General features: G+C 36.0%; 1 protein-coding gene across 1 annotated transcript in view; it reads right to left on the bottom strand.

Annotated features, from left to right (window-relative positions):
* Positions 1-18,662, bottom strand: part of LOC137389960 (tRNA (guanine(26)-N(2))-dimethyltransferase-like) — a 48,013-nt gene that overhangs the window by 6,640 nt on the left and 22,711 nt on the right. The window contains exons 2-8 of the mRNA XM_068076160.1: positions 17,813-18,009; positions 16,638-17,444; positions 15,727-15,840; positions 13,740-13,956; positions 10,827-10,917; positions 9,164-9,324; positions 6,974-7,100 (exon numbers count right to left, since the gene is read on the bottom strand). Of these exons, the coding sequence (XP_067932261.1) occupies positions 6,974-7,100; positions 9,164-9,324; positions 10,827-10,917; positions 13,740-13,956; positions 15,727-15,840; positions 16,638-17,444; positions 17,813-18,009 (1,714 nt within the window). The remainder of the gene's footprint in view (positions 1-6,973; positions 7,101-9,163; positions 9,325-10,826; positions 10,918-13,739; positions 13,957-15,726; positions 15,841-16,637; positions 17,445-17,812; positions 18,010-18,662) is intronic.

The following is an 18,662-nucleotide window of genomic DNA, read 5'->3' on the forward strand; positions in this document are numbered from 1 at the left end:
TAGCATGTTATTCAATAGCATCCTTGCGACTATCTTAACAAGGCTTACAATGGATTGATGCTCATAACTCTACTTCTATTGCACATAACAAGCTAGTTTTGGCTGCAAACTATAGCAAACATATCAGTGTGCAATGAGCTTTTATGCAAGATTGCTAAATATAGATATAAAATACAAATGTCTTCAATTTTAGAATGAAATATAAGTTGAAAATTCCAACAAATTGCAAAGGACACAGGCTATAATATCATCGCAGGTCAATTGCAAGCAATAGATATCAACTGGTAGAAATATTTCTCGGTTTCTTGATGCATGTTTATTAAAAAATCTTTGAGAAGTTACAGGTAAGTTAGCATGTTTATTGCATTCAAAATGTTTAATATCGGTCCACAAAAAAAAGAGGGCAAAACATAGGTGACATTCGCTTCGCCCCGTAATAAAGCTAAATTTTTTTTGCAAAAATTTTGATGAGCTATTTAAAAGATAGACCGCCAGCTTCAATTTGAACGCTGCCTCCAATTGATTGCCTCCATAGAGAGGTTGAAAAATAGAGCGCCATGGCGTTCAATTAAAGGTTTTACGCTAAGTCTGTTTTGCTACAATTACAATAAAAGATGATTCGGTAATGATCTAATTAATACAAAATGAGAAAACAAAATAAAAATCATGAATATGTCGAATTGACAATAACAATTCTTGCATAGAAGTGTGTGTGTATAAAAAAGGTTACTGCTCCACCAGAAGCTATCCATCAAAACTTTGATTAAAATGATACTGGTACCTCTCGATACTGGTACCTCTCGATACTGGTACCTCTCGATACTGGTACCTCTCGATACTAGTACAAATGTAAAAAATGAGATATTGTGCAGTCTTTGTCTGAATGAACGGAGAGAGAATGTCGAGGCTCTTCCTACGGACGATATAGCAATATAACAATTGAACCTTACGAAAAACCGGAAATAGCAGTTCACGGAAACGCGAAAAAGCATCATGTTTCATAGAGTTAATAGAATTAATAGATTTTCAAATAATAATCGTCATTTAGCATATGCATACCCCGCATATGACAATGTCTTTAATCATTATGGCTTGCATAGCTTAGCGGTAGAACCATAAAAAACTTGTGGTCGCAAAGCTTCGCGAGTTCAAATTCATCAGAACGCGGAATTTTAATAGCTATAGCGGCACATGCCGAAGGACAGACGACAAACTTGGCAAAATATATATATACATGTAGATGCAGATTACAAACTAAGTTGTGGTAACTAGTAATGCTTCATCCCTATGATGAGAATACCTCTATGCCAATTATGCCCCTTGCTTAACATTGACAGTGTACTCATTAGAAGAAAAACAAAATCAAATATTACACTGTTATTGATTTTGCTCTCAATGTTACCTCACATTTCTTTACCAGGATAAGACAACTAACAATGTGTTCACGCTGCCTGGAGACAACTTACCCTACAGGATGAAATTATTCGCGAAAATTGTTTTTTCATGCATATTCGCGGACTAATTTATTCGCGGATGAACACATTCGCGAATAAATTAGTCCGTGAAAGCAGCTAGCGATAGAGTAAAACCTTCACATGCGTATACCACGGGTTTAGGTTTCTATTTAACTGGGAACGACGTGTGAATCATGCTAGGCTATAAATTTTTGGCTGCATCCAGAGGTTTACATGAATATTCGTCGATTTGGAGGCCTTTGATGAACCAGCAACTTGTGGTAAGTACTGAGTTTTTTTCAAAACCGTGTACTATATTAATCACTAAATTTTACTTTGGTAAAACGCAATATTGAGTTTTGCCATTCCTACCGCTTCGTTATTTGTTTTAGTGTGAGAGATAGTCCAATAATCTGCACAGCCCATTTGCAGTAAAGCTAATAAACGCAGACCACGCAACGATTGGTCATCTACCCCGTGAAATAAGTAGAATTAGCAGCTTTTTCATCATACACGGAGGCACAATGACTCCAAGAGTGGTGGATTTCTAGGAAATCACCAATAACTAAAAGAGGTCTTGAAATTGAGATAAAAGTGACTGCAGCTGCTAATGAGGAGCATGTACCTGTTTTAAAAATCTCTAAAAATCTTTAAAAATATCTATACAGAAATATATCTATATATAATATGTATATATATATATTCTGAACATATATATCTCTACATATGAATATACATACATAAAATATAATCATGTTTGCTGCAGCGGAATCGAGGAGCTGTGATGGATGAAAGGGTCTAGGTTGACTGGTTGCTTCTCTGTCAATGATATTCCTGCCTGGGTGAATCCATTCCGTATAAGAGCCCTCTGTGATGGTAACAGGAAGTGCTCGTACGATTCACACAGCCACTGAGCATGCACCTCTCTAAGCTTTGCTATGTTTTTCATCAATGATGCAACCTTCTCATAATGATGGCCGACCTCCATAACTTGCTCTGTGTACCTGTGAATCAAAAAATTATGCTTAGATCAAACATTTTGCCATTTTATAAGCAGGTAAGATTGATGCAAAACAGGTATTCAAGCAGATTCTTTTTGCATCCAATGCTGCATCGCAAAATAAAGAGCATTTGCATAGGCTTTAAAATGCTTTTGTTTACACATCAATTTTTTATGGCTTCGCAGGTGCGCAGTCAGATATTTTTAATTTATATGCTTACCATTGTGAGAATTGTGATTTGATGAAGTCTTTAAACGGTTTATAGACTGAGAGGTCTAACGGCTGCAGGATGTCAGTCATGTTCTTCGGAATCTATAAAACAAACTGCACTTGAATATTGATTGTCCTGAACTATGCCCTTCAAACAATGAAACAAAAAACAGGATTGAGCTATGTTATAAAACTGATACACAACTTTAAAAAAGTATTAATCTAAAATATAAGCTTACCTGCACGCAGATCACATTCATGGAACTAAGCTTACTCTTGAAAGCTTCTGTGTAGAGGGCTCGAAAAGCGTCATAGAGAAGAAGAGCTGGCGTTTCTGGTTTGCCAATTCGAGTCCTTGTTTCATCTAAGTACGGTCGAATTACATTATCCATATATTTAATCATTGTCTCCTCATTAGAATAGTGGCTAGGGTTTACTTGTAAATCAAAGCCTGGAGGCATCTTGTGCTGTGGCAAACTTTGAGCAGTTTTACCTGAGTAAATAAGCTGATAGGGAAGCATCGTACCTTCCATAGACACTGCTAATACAACAGTAATCCCTCTTTTATCACTAAGGCCGTTAATGGCTACCTCTGACGAGCCCTTGGCAGCCATGGTTTTACCTGAAACCGGCACATACTTGAGTGGTGTTTGGTCCATATTAAGGATCAGACATGAAGGAATTTTTTTGGCCATCACTTGCTGGGAAATCTCATTCGTAAAAGTTAGCGACATTTCCTCTATGTAGCCTGGAGGGAGCTGAAGTTTTCCAGTAGTGGCCTTCCTTTGTGTGTGTCCCATTCTCTTGAACAGCGACTTCGCCCAGCCCTCAGTCAGCTCAATGCTACCTCCATTTTCCTTAAGAATACCCGAGTTATCTTTACAAATAACTGCTCTTGCCACGCACAGGGCAATCCGTCGATTAATCACGCCACCAGCTGCGTGAATTTCTTGAAGTTTTTTAATAACAAGATTGTCCATTTTGTTTCCTAGTTTCTTAGGGCGTCCGCGCTTATCATCACACTTGTCATACAAGCATGACACCAAATGGATTTTGGGATCATATTCTTCTTTGAATTTATTTTTGAATGTGGCAACTTTCTCCTTGTAGACCTTCAGCCATGTACGTACAGTTGATTCGTTTTTAATATTTGGAAATTTTCGCAAAGTAGATGCTGTGCCATAGTTATACGCATATTTGCAAACTGTAAGGCGTTCACTATCGGTGTAGTTAGAATACTTATCTCTAGTTTTCGTAATCAGAATAGCTTCTGTTTCATTCTCAATCTGCAGTAAACACAAAAGAGCAAAATATTAACAAGTGTAAAGGAATTTGCCAGCCTTTGCTTAGGCACGATTTAGAATGTTGCATAAAGAAAAGAGAATAGGTGTTGTTTTTGTTCGTTTATTTATGAAATAAAATCCATTAATCGAGGAGCTTAGATTACTGCCCTGCTCTCTTATCGAGCGCACTCCCTTTATACAATAAAGAATACAATAATACTCCCGAATATACAATTATTCACCCGTTCCGGATAATGGAGCCGAGTAAAGAAAACCGACTAACAATGGAAATAAATAGAATTGCTAACATATTGGCATGGTTATAATACACTAGCATTATAATAGTACAACATAAATGAAGACAGAACATAATAGCGATATAGTACAGTGCAACAGTTCTCGAACACAATTCGTTCCAGGAGGTTGGTCGAAAACGGAGTTGTTCGTGATCCGAAACAAGTTCTCCCATTAGAATTAATGTATGTAAGTTTGAATCCATTCCAAGTCGATTTAACAACTTCGGTAAAGTATTTTTTAACATCTTACACCATAAACTGTACTGTATACTGCATACCATAAATAAAAACAAACAGGTAGATATAGATCGTGTTTAACTTTAATAAAAGATTTTCTATCTATGATGATGATAAAAGAAAACAAAAAGTAAACATTTCGTATGGTTTACTCTTAAAACATCGAAAACATTAAAGGTTACGATACAATACCACGATACAATACCAAAAATCGTAAAAATTGATAATGAGACAGCAAAAAAAATGAAACAGATCAGTTACATCACAAATCCTGTGAAAAAGAAAATAGAAACAGCAATGGCATGTTTACTTCACATCTTTGAATAAGAATCTTCCTCCAAAACAATTTAGGGTAATTCGACTGGAGGAGTTGTGTCCCTAGAAAATCTCTTCGGTTAGAGGGACGTCCTCCCAGATGGCTTCTCAGAAAATTTTCCCTTTTTTTAGAACCTTCCGAAAGTGGCTCATAACAACGTCGTTAAACGTAAAAACATGACGTTTCTGGAGCTGTTGCGAATATTTATTCAAATGCCCATGTTCCGGTTTAGTCAAGAACCGAATTTATGGTCGAGATCCGAGATGAACAAATCTCAAAATTTTTGGTGGAAAACCGAGTTGGTCAAAAATCGAAGCGACCGAGAACCGAGGTTCCACTTTATAACGAACAAGTTATTAATGATACAAAAAAGAGCAACATGCAAAAAAAAAAAAGAATAATGTGTCACAGAAAGTCATGGCCCGGCGTCCATCACACAAGCCAAATTAAGAGTTAGTTGTTAGCATGAAAATCCAGAGAAGTGGAACATTAAGAAGTCATGTGTTGAATTGCATGTGTTGTATTGTTAAGGTTTCATGCCACCCTTTCTTGCTCCAACAGTATAAGACTCGATGCATAAATTTTTACATATATTTTCTGCTTCATTCATAGGAGTACAAGAATCGTCAAGCACATGCAATGAACAGGTCCAGAACAGCTCTGTCCTCTATCACAGATGTTCAGGCTTATATAGCGGGTAGGCCCCGCCTCTCATTCTACTTGGCTGTACTTGACCCAACTCGACTCGGCTTTGGCTCGGAGGTGGACACCATCCACCACAGTATTCATATCAACCGACTCCTCATTTAGGAAAAGATATTCACGATTTCCAATACTACAGTACTCGAATACTAAGTAGAAAAACAATAGCTGAAGTATTGGATGGAAGCAACCAGTTTTTAAACAAGAGAATGAACTAAAGTTAGCTAATGCAGTTATTTATGGAAAAACGTATTTGCACTGCAAATAAAATACATACCATAATGTCAAGATCAGAATCATTATCGTCATCAACTTCGGTATTAGAGGTTGATGGAGTTGATTTCAATGTAAAAAACTGTAGGAGAGATTTTTGCGATGACAACGCTATGCCAAATAACTTGTGACAACCTTGAATAATTGTGTAAAAAGTGTGATGCATTGGCAATGGGGTTAACTCAAAGTCCCGGGGATGATTTTAAAAGAGTTTGGAACTCAGCTACATTAACTACTTCTGCGTAGCGGCTAGTTTTTAATTTGAGGCAGTAGTTATTCTTTCTTGTGTTAAAAGTAAAACTAACTATACGAGGAATTTAATAATTCGCGGAATTGACTGTTTGCGAATTATTAAATCCATCAAATAATTTCATCCTGTAGGGTATATAGTTCCTTAGAGTCAGTGAATGATGGCAAGTGCCTCATGGTCAATTGACCTGCAGACGTGTAATCTCCACGCAAATCATACAATGTCTTTGACCAAAAAATTTAGTTAATCATCTAAAGGATTGATATTTCTGAAAAGATAAAAATGCGATAATGGTCAGCTGGTTCATTACTTTTTCCAAAAATCCTGATGCTCCATTCGAGGTTGTTCAACTCCACAACAATAACATAGAGAAACAGCTATGTCAAGGCCGGTAAGGACAGATACAGACTTCAGAAATTGCAAGTTTTTATTTTGCCCTTGGCTGGTTTTTATAGTTATTTATCCAAACGCTATTAATATTTTCTCACATGTTGGCAAAGCATTCTATCATATTTAACGCTTTGTTATGCCATAACAACTCTATTAAAAGCCTTCCAGAGCCAACTTTTTTCCATGAGCAATATTCCACAAAAGACTGTCCTTTAAAATCCTAAGACAATCATATTAACCCAATTTATATCAATATTCGGTGGCACCAATCTGTCCTGGTTATATGCTAACGATTTGCAAATAAATTAGCCCATTTTTTAATCAAATGTGTGTCATTGACAAGGCTACTAGAAACAGTATTGTCTTACTATTAGCGCAGTGATGATTTACGATTGCGTTACTCCGTGACCCTAAAGAAAACATCAGCGACCAGCGCTGCCATATAACCATAGTGCATGTCTGTGGTTGGTATGACAGCATGTAACCATACAATTCCTTGCCACAGATGATCAGCTAAACATCTCCGCAGCAGACGATGTCATAACCAGGTCAGTCACTTACCACATCTACTGTCTTTCTTCTCTTCTCTCCACGCTTATTCTGATTGGCCTTCCTTTTATCACTCTGAGCCTGAAAGTCATTAGTGCCTCTAGCCTTAGGCCCCCAGTCCTTTTTACTATTCTGATACCTACATCGCGAACAAAATATATCAATCCCTGTACAGGTCCATGGTTACTTTGCTGCAAAGCATCCATGATATACTTGATGACGGTATATCAATCCATATCCATGATGGATATCCATTATCCATCCATGGAGGCAAACAAAGTGCAATTTCCTCAAACAAAGTTACAGGTTGTTATCCCGAGTATTTAAAAATAGTAACCGAGTTAGAGCACCTGCTGTGCATAAAACCTGTGCTTCTGACAACTGAATGTACAACGTAAGCCCAAGGGAAGGTACCTAATAAAATTAGGCCTTTTAAAGCAAAGACGAGGTATCAGCAATTTACATTCTACATTTAAGGCAGCTCAGCTGACTTTTTCTTCCGCAAATAGTAAAACTTTTAAAAACAGTTTCAGGAACTATGTGCGCTTTTTTCTGTTTCAGCGAACCGTATAAATAATAAATGCAAAAATTCAATTTACTACATTAGTGGATGACGTTGGATGCTTATGGGCTTGGTGAATTGTAAACAGCTCGATTCTTGTTACATTTTTGCATATTTTGAATAAGTTTATGTAAACTGGCATTTATAAGGATTCAAATCTGACAACTGTAATCATGTACTGTCTCCACAAAATGGCTATGCAACTAGAGCTTCATTGACATACAAATGATGGAATTAGAGTAGGTATAGAAGGAAGAGGTAGTCCTTTAAGTTTTGTTTGGCAAAACTTAGAAAACAAGTAAAGAATTCTACCATCATGTTACTTGAATAAAACGTGATGAAGTCTGATAAGTTGAAGAACAAATACTCAAAGGGCAGTATGAGATTTGAGTATTTGTTTTTAAAGTATATTGTTAGACAGACAATATACTTGTCTGTAACAGACAGACAAGTATATTGTCTGTCTGTTAGAGGAAACATGACAGAAGGCTGTATTATGATGGAAATATATTAGCAATAGCTAATGGACCAGCTGTCCACATAATAATTACAGAATAGTTTACATGACAAGAACAAAAGCGGAACAATCTTTTGAGGATTACAACCCCACGGTGGCACTCCAAGGGCTTTATCCCAAAACCCACTGTAAATATTCACACTGTCACTCACTGCGGCTACAGAAACCAAAGTTTTACATAAACACTGAATATAACTGATATGAACTTATATCAGTGATAAGATTTGCTTTTGAGATGAATATTAGGCTATCTTAGACTATGCTCTTCAAAAGCCTCAAGCAACATAAATGACGCAGTATTAATGTAGCCTGAAGCATTAAATGCTTTAGAGCAGCTATGGCCAAATCCGGATCTTTGTAGTTTTTTTGTGGATCTTTCAAGTTGCTAGTCAAAACGTTTTTTTTGGAGTATTTTTTTAAAATTTGGTTAAAAAAATTTTGTAAACTTTTCTTAGAATTTTTGTAAATTCATTGTTTTTAGAAATGAATTTTGTAAAAAGTAATCATAGGACACGACTCACAAATACTCATCTTCATGAACTTTAAGAGTCGCTAGAAGTAACAAAAAACCGCGTTTTGATAGTATTGTGAAGCCAAACTCATCATTTTTTTCTCTGATATCAGACATATTTATTACAGCACATTCATTCACTGATTTTTAGTCCAATTATTTATATAAACAAAAATTTTCAAATCGTATTTGAGGCCTTGTGTTAAGATGTGCATAAGTAATTTCAAGTTTATGTATGGTAAAAAATAAAAGTGCACATCTTCAGCTCGTTGTGGATCTTTGATTTGTCAGATTTTGCTGTAACGGATCATGAATAAAATCATTTGGCCATCCCTGTTTTAGAGCATGAAGTGCAAAGTCAGTTACGCAACTATAGCAACAAAAATTTGTGTTTGTCATTGACCTGTGTTGAAGCTTGTGAACACCATTACAAATTCTTTCATGAGGAAATGATTCTCGATAAAAATGGAGTCATCTGCCCCTGTAACCACCATATTAGTAAAGTGTATAGACTTTTCCACTGTCACTTCATTTAATGAAATGCAGCAACTACCACAAACACCAAACAATTTCAGGAAGCAACAATTTCTGACAGATCTGTAGTTATGCTACCTGAGAAGGCCTTGCTTTTTTGATTCTGGTTCTGCATCTTCATGTAGTTCAAAGTTGGCTTGTAGCTTAGGCTCCTTACTGAGAAGCACAGAGCATGGTGTGCCCTCCGTGATACGTTTCTCATTGACAGGGTGGAGTTTAGTCCAACACCTCATTATATCCTGTTACAATAAACGCCCACTCAGTGAACACAAGTAGGAAATGACATACAAAGATACTACAGTCGTCGCCCGATCTCTCATACTGACTTTCTGACCAATTGTAGATTATTTTTTATGTAAACGAAAAGCCACAAATGATGTTGGCTGACCCGCTATGTCCCACCACGAAGCTGTTATGGTCCTGAGTGTTAAACTAAGTCATTTTTTACTTAGTTTTGTCAAACCTTTTCAATTGTTCTGAAACAAAAGTGAAGGAACAGTAGAAAAGAAAAAAATCCGAAAAAACTCCCAATAAAATGTTGTGTGTTTGATAATAAACCTCATAAAATAACTTACAAATAGAATAAATATTAGCTATTTCCTATGTTCACATTTAGCAGTATGCTCAAAATTAATATGGGTAACAACTACATGAGTGGGTAGCTTCTATTATTAAATATTTCAAAAAGAATTCATTGAAAACATAATTCTATATGGAAACAAACATGGCCTATAAATATGGGTGACTTCATGTGGTAAGTTGACTAAAATAAATGCAGCTCGTGCAACTTTTTCACATTTCTAGTTGATAAACTTGAAACTTTGAAAAATAACATTGAATCTTGCAAAGCAGCAAGTTTCACACTGAATGATACGCACAAAAGTGGAATTGTTCCAACATACTACAAACAAGGTGGGACAACTACCACAATGAGCTATATAAAGTGTTGAAGAAATAAGTTTGCAGCTTCCTGTACAACAAATGTGATGCGAGTAAGGCAAAACTTCCTAATACTCATCACAAGTACTTGATAGTGTAAACCAGCTACTAGTAACTACTACCAGCCTATTACAGTGTTGAGGTAGTATGGCCAGTAAGCAGTCATTCCAATTCAGAATGTAAAATACAGTGCACCCCAGTAATCCAAGTAATACAGTGGCCCACAGCAATCGGTGGGCCCCTGACCCACGGGATCCACTGTAATCGCGACTGAATCATTTACACAGTAAAATTCGAAAAATCTGACAAAACAGTTCGATTCATGCATGAAAGGCTCTTGAAATAAAGTATCAACTCAAAAACTAGCAGCAAAAAGGATTTAAATCCTAAAGATTTCAGGAAACAACATTATTTTGGGTCTCAATGTGCATAATTTTGTGATTAGACATGGCAGTCGATCAAATCTTTTTTATGACGTGACTTAAATTTTAAGCATTTCTAGCCTGCGCATTCTGAAAGAAGCTGTTTGCAGTGACAAACAGAAATATGTTATTTTTTCAAGATATTCAAATATTAAAATAGCAGAATATTTTATAACAGATCAAAGAAAACAAGCAACAAAATGATTACAATTTAACTAACAAGGTTAGTATGTAAAAACAAGAAATTATCGCTCTTATAACAAGTTGTTTTCTCCCTATTCATCAACCATACCATAATGAGATGACTCTTAAAAATTTCATCAATCCAGCTTCTTCACAGTGGAGTAAATTACATGACACATCCAATGTCAGGAACCTACCCATAGCACTGAAGGAGGTGCATCTGTTTTAATAGAGTTGATAGCAGCATGAGAAAGGGAAACTCTGTAACCAGCATGCAGAATCGCTGACCTGCAAAGGACATCACTTGTAAACATACAGACAACAGAGAGAAGTAAAACACATTATCTGCCACTAGTACACTAGTCAGTCCCAGGCACTGTGAGAGATCGGCATGAGTAATCAACATGCTCATGATTATCCAGTGAAGCAGTTACACGACTGAATGACGCAGCGGTAGCGCGATGATTTTGAATTTGACGCCCCGGGTTCGAGTATCATGCGAAACTATCTTTTTTTCCTAATGTCCTTAGCATGACTTCTTATTATAATGAAGATTATAAAGAGACCAACCAGAGACAACTTCATGTTAATACGGCGCCTCAAGGAAAACTATAAATATACCAATAGAAGTAAATGTACAGAAGAGATGGTTGTAACATCACGTAATTACAGAAAAATCTTGCAATAATTGCTGTGGAAAGTGATTGGACAAGGCCCATCATCATATTGAAGATTTTGTACCCCCTTGAAAGTCAATGTTTGCAAGGAGTTGAGAGACATGACTATGCGATATGGATGGCTTGTTCTCTATATATGTGTTAATATCACCAATGTATACAATTGTATACAATACAATGTATACACGTTCACAACTAACTACAAAGTACCATCAAAATTAAAAAGAAAAACAAAATTCTAAATAAATCTTATTTTAGTAACAAAGTGTTTGTCATAAACTACGATAAGCGTGTCGAGTTGAGTACGTCATCAAAATAAAGGGATTCCCATCTACGACGTTTTCGTGATGGTTGTGATTAACTGTTTTTTTTAGCTTTCAAGAGCTTGTAATTACATTTCCACATGTTTTGCATCTACAACACACCGGAGTAAGACATGGTGAATCTTTTGATACCAAATAACTGTAATGTGAATTTTGTTGCAAGTCAACCTTTAACCCATTCAGGCCTGTTCCCAGTTATTACGGAAAGAGTTGTGTTCTCCTAAGGCCTGATGCCGGAATCTCCGGGTTAAATTTTGATTCACTTTATTGCTTAGCTGTTTAGGTACATCAGTTTTATTTATTCACTTAACGAAGTTTAAGAGCCTGGGCAACATTTTGATACCAAATATGTGATTGGACAATAGATTTTTAACTCACAAATTACGTGATAGATATTAAATGTTCTGAAAATTTGCTGATCGCCGTTTTCGAAAAAGTTTATTAGAACGATGGCAAACTTCTTAAGTGAATCAGATGTGGTAATCAGCACAGAGGGAAAAAATAGCAACAGAATTAATGTTCAAGAAAAAATTGAGAACTTATTCATGAAAGAAGGCGAGTTGTATGTGGTTATATATAGAATTTTACCGAAAAAAAACGATAAAAAGCCGAAATTTTTGTTGTGAATTTCAAACAAACTATATTCTAACAGTGTAAGATATGGATTTTTTTATGATACACATGATTATAACATTTTCAATCAAATAAAATTTAGATTTTTATCGATTTTTAGAACTCATCACTTGATTATCCTATAAATAATAATTTTATGATTTTCTTGTAGAACTACAAGAACTACCAAAGCCAAGAAAATACTGCATCAATTGATTAATAATAGGAGCAAATGTGCATGGGTAGTTGGCATCAAATAACTCTCAATGTCTCGTCATTTATTATGAATACATTTTTATATATTTTTATGTATATATATTGTTATACACATACATGTATAAAATGCTCCTTTTTCATGCATCTTCATTTTTACTGCATTTTTTACAGTATATTTTACTGTATTTTTACATATATTTTCCTTGCTGGTGATTGTCTGTTAGCTGGTAACTTATTATCTTGTTTTATGCATAATATATCCATAATAACCTCTGCAATGATTCAATATAAATTAGCAAGCTGTTCGATTATGTAATTGATAAAACTTTCAGCGACGTAGTGTTAGTTAGAAGCTTGTAACACCTGTTTTATTACTTGGAATTGAGAAATCTTTTTTTTGATTTGCTGCTGATAAAGCTCCCTATCAATCTAACATAATCCAACAATGTCACTGCCAAAAAACTGCTTGATAGCTGCTTTGAAACATAAAAATTCACTTTGATCAAAAATATTTTCCGCGGAAGGATTAGAAATTGTGGTTAGTAGAATTTGTAAAGCTACAGAGATATTTATATCAAATTGTAGCCTGGAATGTTTCCGTTAAGCTGCAAAAAACAAATCAAGATTATTTTGAAAATTACTGTAGCTATACTCAATTTCATGTAGCTCCATTTTAATTATAAGGCTACTGAAAAATTAATTAGGCTTAGGGGAGCAGTCAACGATAACTAATTAGTGCTGAATGGGTTAAGGATCGCTCTATTGTGCAATTGTAAATTGTTTCTGAGGAAGCTACACGTTATCCAAGAATCAGGTTCGTTTGCCTGTCTGTACGAAGCAACGGTTAAAGGCTGGGAAAAAATATTGCATTGTGCAGGTTTTGAACGCGCAACAAAGGAATTCACCACCCAGAACGCTATCACCTGCGCCAGTCTTTAGCCATGCATGTTTTATAATTATTGTGTGCATATGAATTATTGGTGATTTATTGGCAAACATGATGATTTCCCAAACCATACCAGACTGCACAAGTTATTACAAAATTCCTTACCTCATACATATTTGCAGGAAATACGTATACTTTGCCGCTATGATGCCAGAATCAATGGTTAGAATAAAATATACAATGTGTGACCAATGTCACAGTTCATTAGAGGAAACAGGGTAAAACTGGCTTACTATCACAAGCATAAACAGCAGCTATCATTACCAATGGCAGCAAACATGCTGTTAGAATCGCCGCAAAGCTCGTTAGCAGAATCAATGGGTGGTAATCACTTACCTGAGTGTAAGGAAACCGGGTGATGTGGTGTGCACAACTCCGCAAAACGCATCTGGAAGGTAGTAGAGGGGAACATCACTTAGTTCCTCCTCCACAACACTCATCATACCGATAATACGCTTGCTTGTTCCAAATGTATCCCCAGCTTTCTTAGCCCGCTCTATCACACCTTTCACAAAGGTCTTGTCATGAATGGGATCTGACCACAGTGGGCCTCCTGCATGAGCAGAGATATGAATGAAGTTTTATTATTCTTTCAACAAATAATAAAAACATTATGAGGATTTTTCAGAGATATCATTGATAGAAATGTTTTTAAAACTTTAAAAAAATGAGTTTGTTCAATTCAATCTCATCAAAAAATTAACCATTCAATTCCTAATTCTTTTGCATCATAGGTCGTGTGAGAATCAATTCAATTCAAAATTCACTGCGAAACACCACAACTCAACTTTCAATTCTTTAGCTGTCCCAACTTCAACTATTGGTTCAATTCAACTCTCCCAAATAGACACAATAAATTCTCTATCAATTCTTACCAAAAATTGACTTATGGCAATATATGGAGATAACAATAAACCACAATCATTAAATTAGCTACACGCATTAGCTCAGTTTATGGACTGTTTATATAGTAAAGATCAACTCCTCCATTACAGATTTTAGTTCTTGTTTGAATGGAATTAACTCACTGCAAAAACCTTTGCTGACATATACTCGGTATTTTTGTTGCAAAAGCTAGGGTTTCTGTCAGAGAACTTTAATTTAGTTTTTAGAATCAAGAAAAAATTCTGCACAAACATCAAGTCCTTTGACAAACTAAAGGCATTTTTAATATTTTTGTAGTTTAGCGAAACCAGCGGCAAAAACGCTATCGTTTCAGCAGTTTGACCAAAACGCAGACACACATTCTCTAATGTAAAAATGTGGTCATCAGAAATATCCAAAGATCCTAGGTCCAGCGTTGAAGAGTTTCATTGGCAGAAATATGCTTAGGTCACTGTTTACAATTTTTTTTATCAATCAAAATAAAATAAATTGGAAACCTCGATTTTATGCTGTGATTTCTGCGTAAAGGAAAAACTGACTGATTTGCTTTTTTGCAAAATGATAACCCAACAACCAAAATTTATTGTGGCAGTTTTGGGTGGATCTGTGATCAATGTTTTGTATAGGTACAAAGTGCAGTCATTATAAAGGTTTTTTGGCAGAATGACCGATATATGCAAGCCGTTAAAAAGGCTTTATATAGGAAATGAGTTAAGGCGAGTATTCATGAAGACTAAACAATAAATATAAGCTTAAAAATAGACATACCTTTCTGAATGACTAGAGGGTAAGCAAACCACAAACTATACTATATTAGTGTGCAGTACATATTATCGACCAATAAAATATATGCAGCGATATAGAGGTCTTGTGGAAACATGTGCAGCAGGCAACATTAGATTGTACTGACATCTTCACCTCAGCGCGCATCAAATAACAGATTTGTTTATTTAGGATATCACTGTCTGTGCTGGTTTTGGTGCATTTTGATTCGAGCTGTTTTGTTTCGAGCATATTAATTCAAGTGCTCATCTCTGCTAATTGATGCTATCAATTTCACCTCTATTCTAAACCGGCGGATCTTGAAATGTTAGTATAAACATTTGTCAAGTATTTTTCCGATTTCATCTTCTTTTGTAACTTTTGTCATGATACGGTAACCGGTTGACAAGTATGAAGAATCATGGTTTTTAAGATTCTTCCCACCAAGGTCTAACCGCAAACGCATTGATTTAATACACGCATACAAGCGTAGTGACTACAAAGAGCCAACTTATTGTTTGCATCGGCAAACAGATTCGTGTAAGGACTGGGTTTTTAGTTTTGAGAGTGCAGATATAAGGTCGTGAAAAATGCTCAGAGAAGAATAAGTAGTCTCAATGGCACAGACTTGGAGTGACAGTGAGATCCCCATTTACACAGAAAATAACATCCTTACCAATATGATGTACCTGACCACACTCGTCACAGTTACGATTAACTGGGGGTCCTTGACCGAATGTAAACTTTTTGTGTTTCGGTCCAATGGCTGATTCTGTCTCGACTATTCGACCTGCAGTAGCGAATCACAATGTTCCAGAAGACAGCAGACTAAACGAAATACAAGCACTTTTGCCAACACCTTAAAGCGAAGAGAAGTGAAATATCTTTGACCACAAACGCTAACAAAAAAGAAAATCATATAAGGAATCTTTTTATAATATGATCAAAACAGACTGTGTTTATGATTTTTATGTGTCTATGACATATCTATGTTTATCTTATCCTACTACATTTGAGGCATCATCTAAAGTACTTTCTAGAAAGGCTAATTTACAAGAATAATGCAGGCAAATAGAGCCAATGACAATGCAGATGGCTAAGTGCAATAATTTTTGGAAGTTTGAAGACTTACTAGCATTATTGAAATGTAAAAGTGGTTTGCAAACTGCAAAAGCTGAGCATGCAAACACAGTAGTTTTAATATTGAAGTATATGTTGCCAATTGTCAAATAAAAACCGGAGTCTGAGAATAGAAAATTCTAAAAAATTTTATTATTATTTTTACAATTTATAAAAATCATTTATTTGCTATTATTATTTTTCATTATTTTATACTGATTTAAAAATTTTTTCATTAAAATACTATTTTTTATTATCATTTATTTTATTATTATTACTGTCAATAACCTTGACAAGAATAATAATCTATAAGGATTTGGCACCCATTATCATTATCTATTAACAGAACGAGCATCAGTTACATATATGATATTTACCAGTGAATTTCTCATAAATAGCCATATTACACCAGCTATGACCGGAGACAACAATAGTGGTTTACAAATAATGTTAACCTTGCACACTCACCGAGGGGCTGGAAATGGTGAGCACCACATCCGGAGCATTCATACAACATGGCCGACTTGCTCGCCGATTCCTTTGCCTTTCGGGGTCCGGTGAACACCCGAACAAACACCCTGCAGTAAAAGTCTACGCTTACTGATAACAGAGGCACGATATACTTGCCATACCTGTTGGCGAAACCGTCTATAGCTCTTAAGACTATGCGCAGTGCCACTTCATGGCAACTTTTTGTTTTGACGGACATGGCACCATAAGCAGCAAAACATTTTTCACTAGCATTGCCACATAGAATTGCCATGTCAGTGCATGTTACACATAATAGTCCGCCATGATTGATTGCTTTAACGGCGCCGTCTAAAAACTGAGTCGGGCCACCGTAGGGATCCAGATCAATGACGTCATACAGGTCCTTGTGAGACTTAGCAGCCAGATGCATGACCATTGAGGCGTCGTTACATGATGCCGACATCATTTCCTGTACTCCATTGAGCTCTATGTTATGCTTCATGGTAGCGATAGCTTCACGGCTGCAGTCGTTAGCTACGACTCGTGATATACCAGGAATCTCTTTACAGAACCTAACTGAGCGGAGGCCAGAGGCTGCAAGACCTTCCAAGATAGCGAGTCCATCAGAGTAAACCGTCCCGGCAACTCTTTCCTCTACGTCTGCTTGAACCTTTTCAGCCTCATCAATGCGAGAACTGATCACTTCATTTCGCTCTACCTCTGTATTAGATTTTTCAGCATTCTCTGCATCTGCACCAACTTCTTCTGTATCCATAGAGCTGCCATTTATGCATGCTGTCGATTCTAAATGAAAATGTCACAGATCATTTGCCATAAACATAATTGGGTTCACTTTGAGAGAGTGATATGAATAAGAAGGCACCAGGAACTCAACCAAAGGAGATGACAATCATGTTTCGGATCAATCATGGACAGGCAAACCATCATAGTTAATAACAGATCCGTGGAAAAAGCTTATAAATTAATTGAAAAAGCAAGATCTCAATATCATTCTCAATATTATTCTCAATATCATATTCAATTTGCGCAAATAAAGATCAATCAAATTTGAAACGAGCATTGTTTCTCTAGATATTCAAGTAATTTGTGTTTCAACAAGAATCCCAAGAGTGAACAAGGTTTCTCAAGTCTGTATTGCAACTTCTGCATACCAACATGTTTTCTTGTTCTTTGAGTCGCTCTTTCTTCTCTTCTCAACCTCTCATACTCGCTAATAACCACTATGGTCAAGTCTCTGTTAAACTCCTGGACAGGGTTGTAAAAAACACCTTGAGGAAGCTTGACAGTGGCCTGGCCTTCTTTCACCAGTCCGGGTGTTTCTCCGCTCATGACACGCCTCTTGATATACCTGATCAAATTTATTAGCTATATTATCTTATTTGTTACTATTACAGTATAGGTAAAATATTTCCCTACCTTGTTCATTAAAGAAACTGGAGCAAGTTGATTACTCAAAAGAGGTGAGAATCACAAGAGATTTAGACTGTCCCAGAAATCTCCACAAAGCTCCAGAGAATCATAGACATTTATTACTTAACGTGTAGTTAGCCTTTTTTGAATTAATTATTTTAACAATCGTATAGAACGGTTTTGCTGGCATTATCAATTTTGACGAGTTGTATTATTTACCTGTAAAACTAATCGATTGTTTTATGACCAGACTTACTAAGAGTGTTCAAGCCAAAAACATATATCAAGGGCATGCAACTCGTCCAGGCTTGGTTTTTCACCAGTTGTCTGACCAAAAGAGATAGAAACAGTGAAAATTCACAAAGCGCTATTTATTGCATTCTTGATATTGCCTAATAGAGGCACTAAAGGTGGCACCAATAAACATGAAAGTACCAATTAATTTATGGACACAGATAATGAAGAATAATCACAGATAATGACACAGCTAAGCAATAGAAAACACAAAACCAATAGCAAAATAACAATGATGCGTAGTTGATTTGTTGTAACTATTAAGCCTGGTTCGGACCAATGTCATATGTATGGCGT

Source organism: Watersipora subatra, chromosome 3 (assembly GCF_963576615.1).
Source record: "Watersipora subatra chromosome 3, tzWatSuba1.1, whole genome shotgun sequence".
Lineage (NCBI taxonomy): Eukaryota > Metazoa > Bryozoa > Gymnolaemata > Cheilostomatida > Watersiporidae > Watersipora > Watersipora subatra.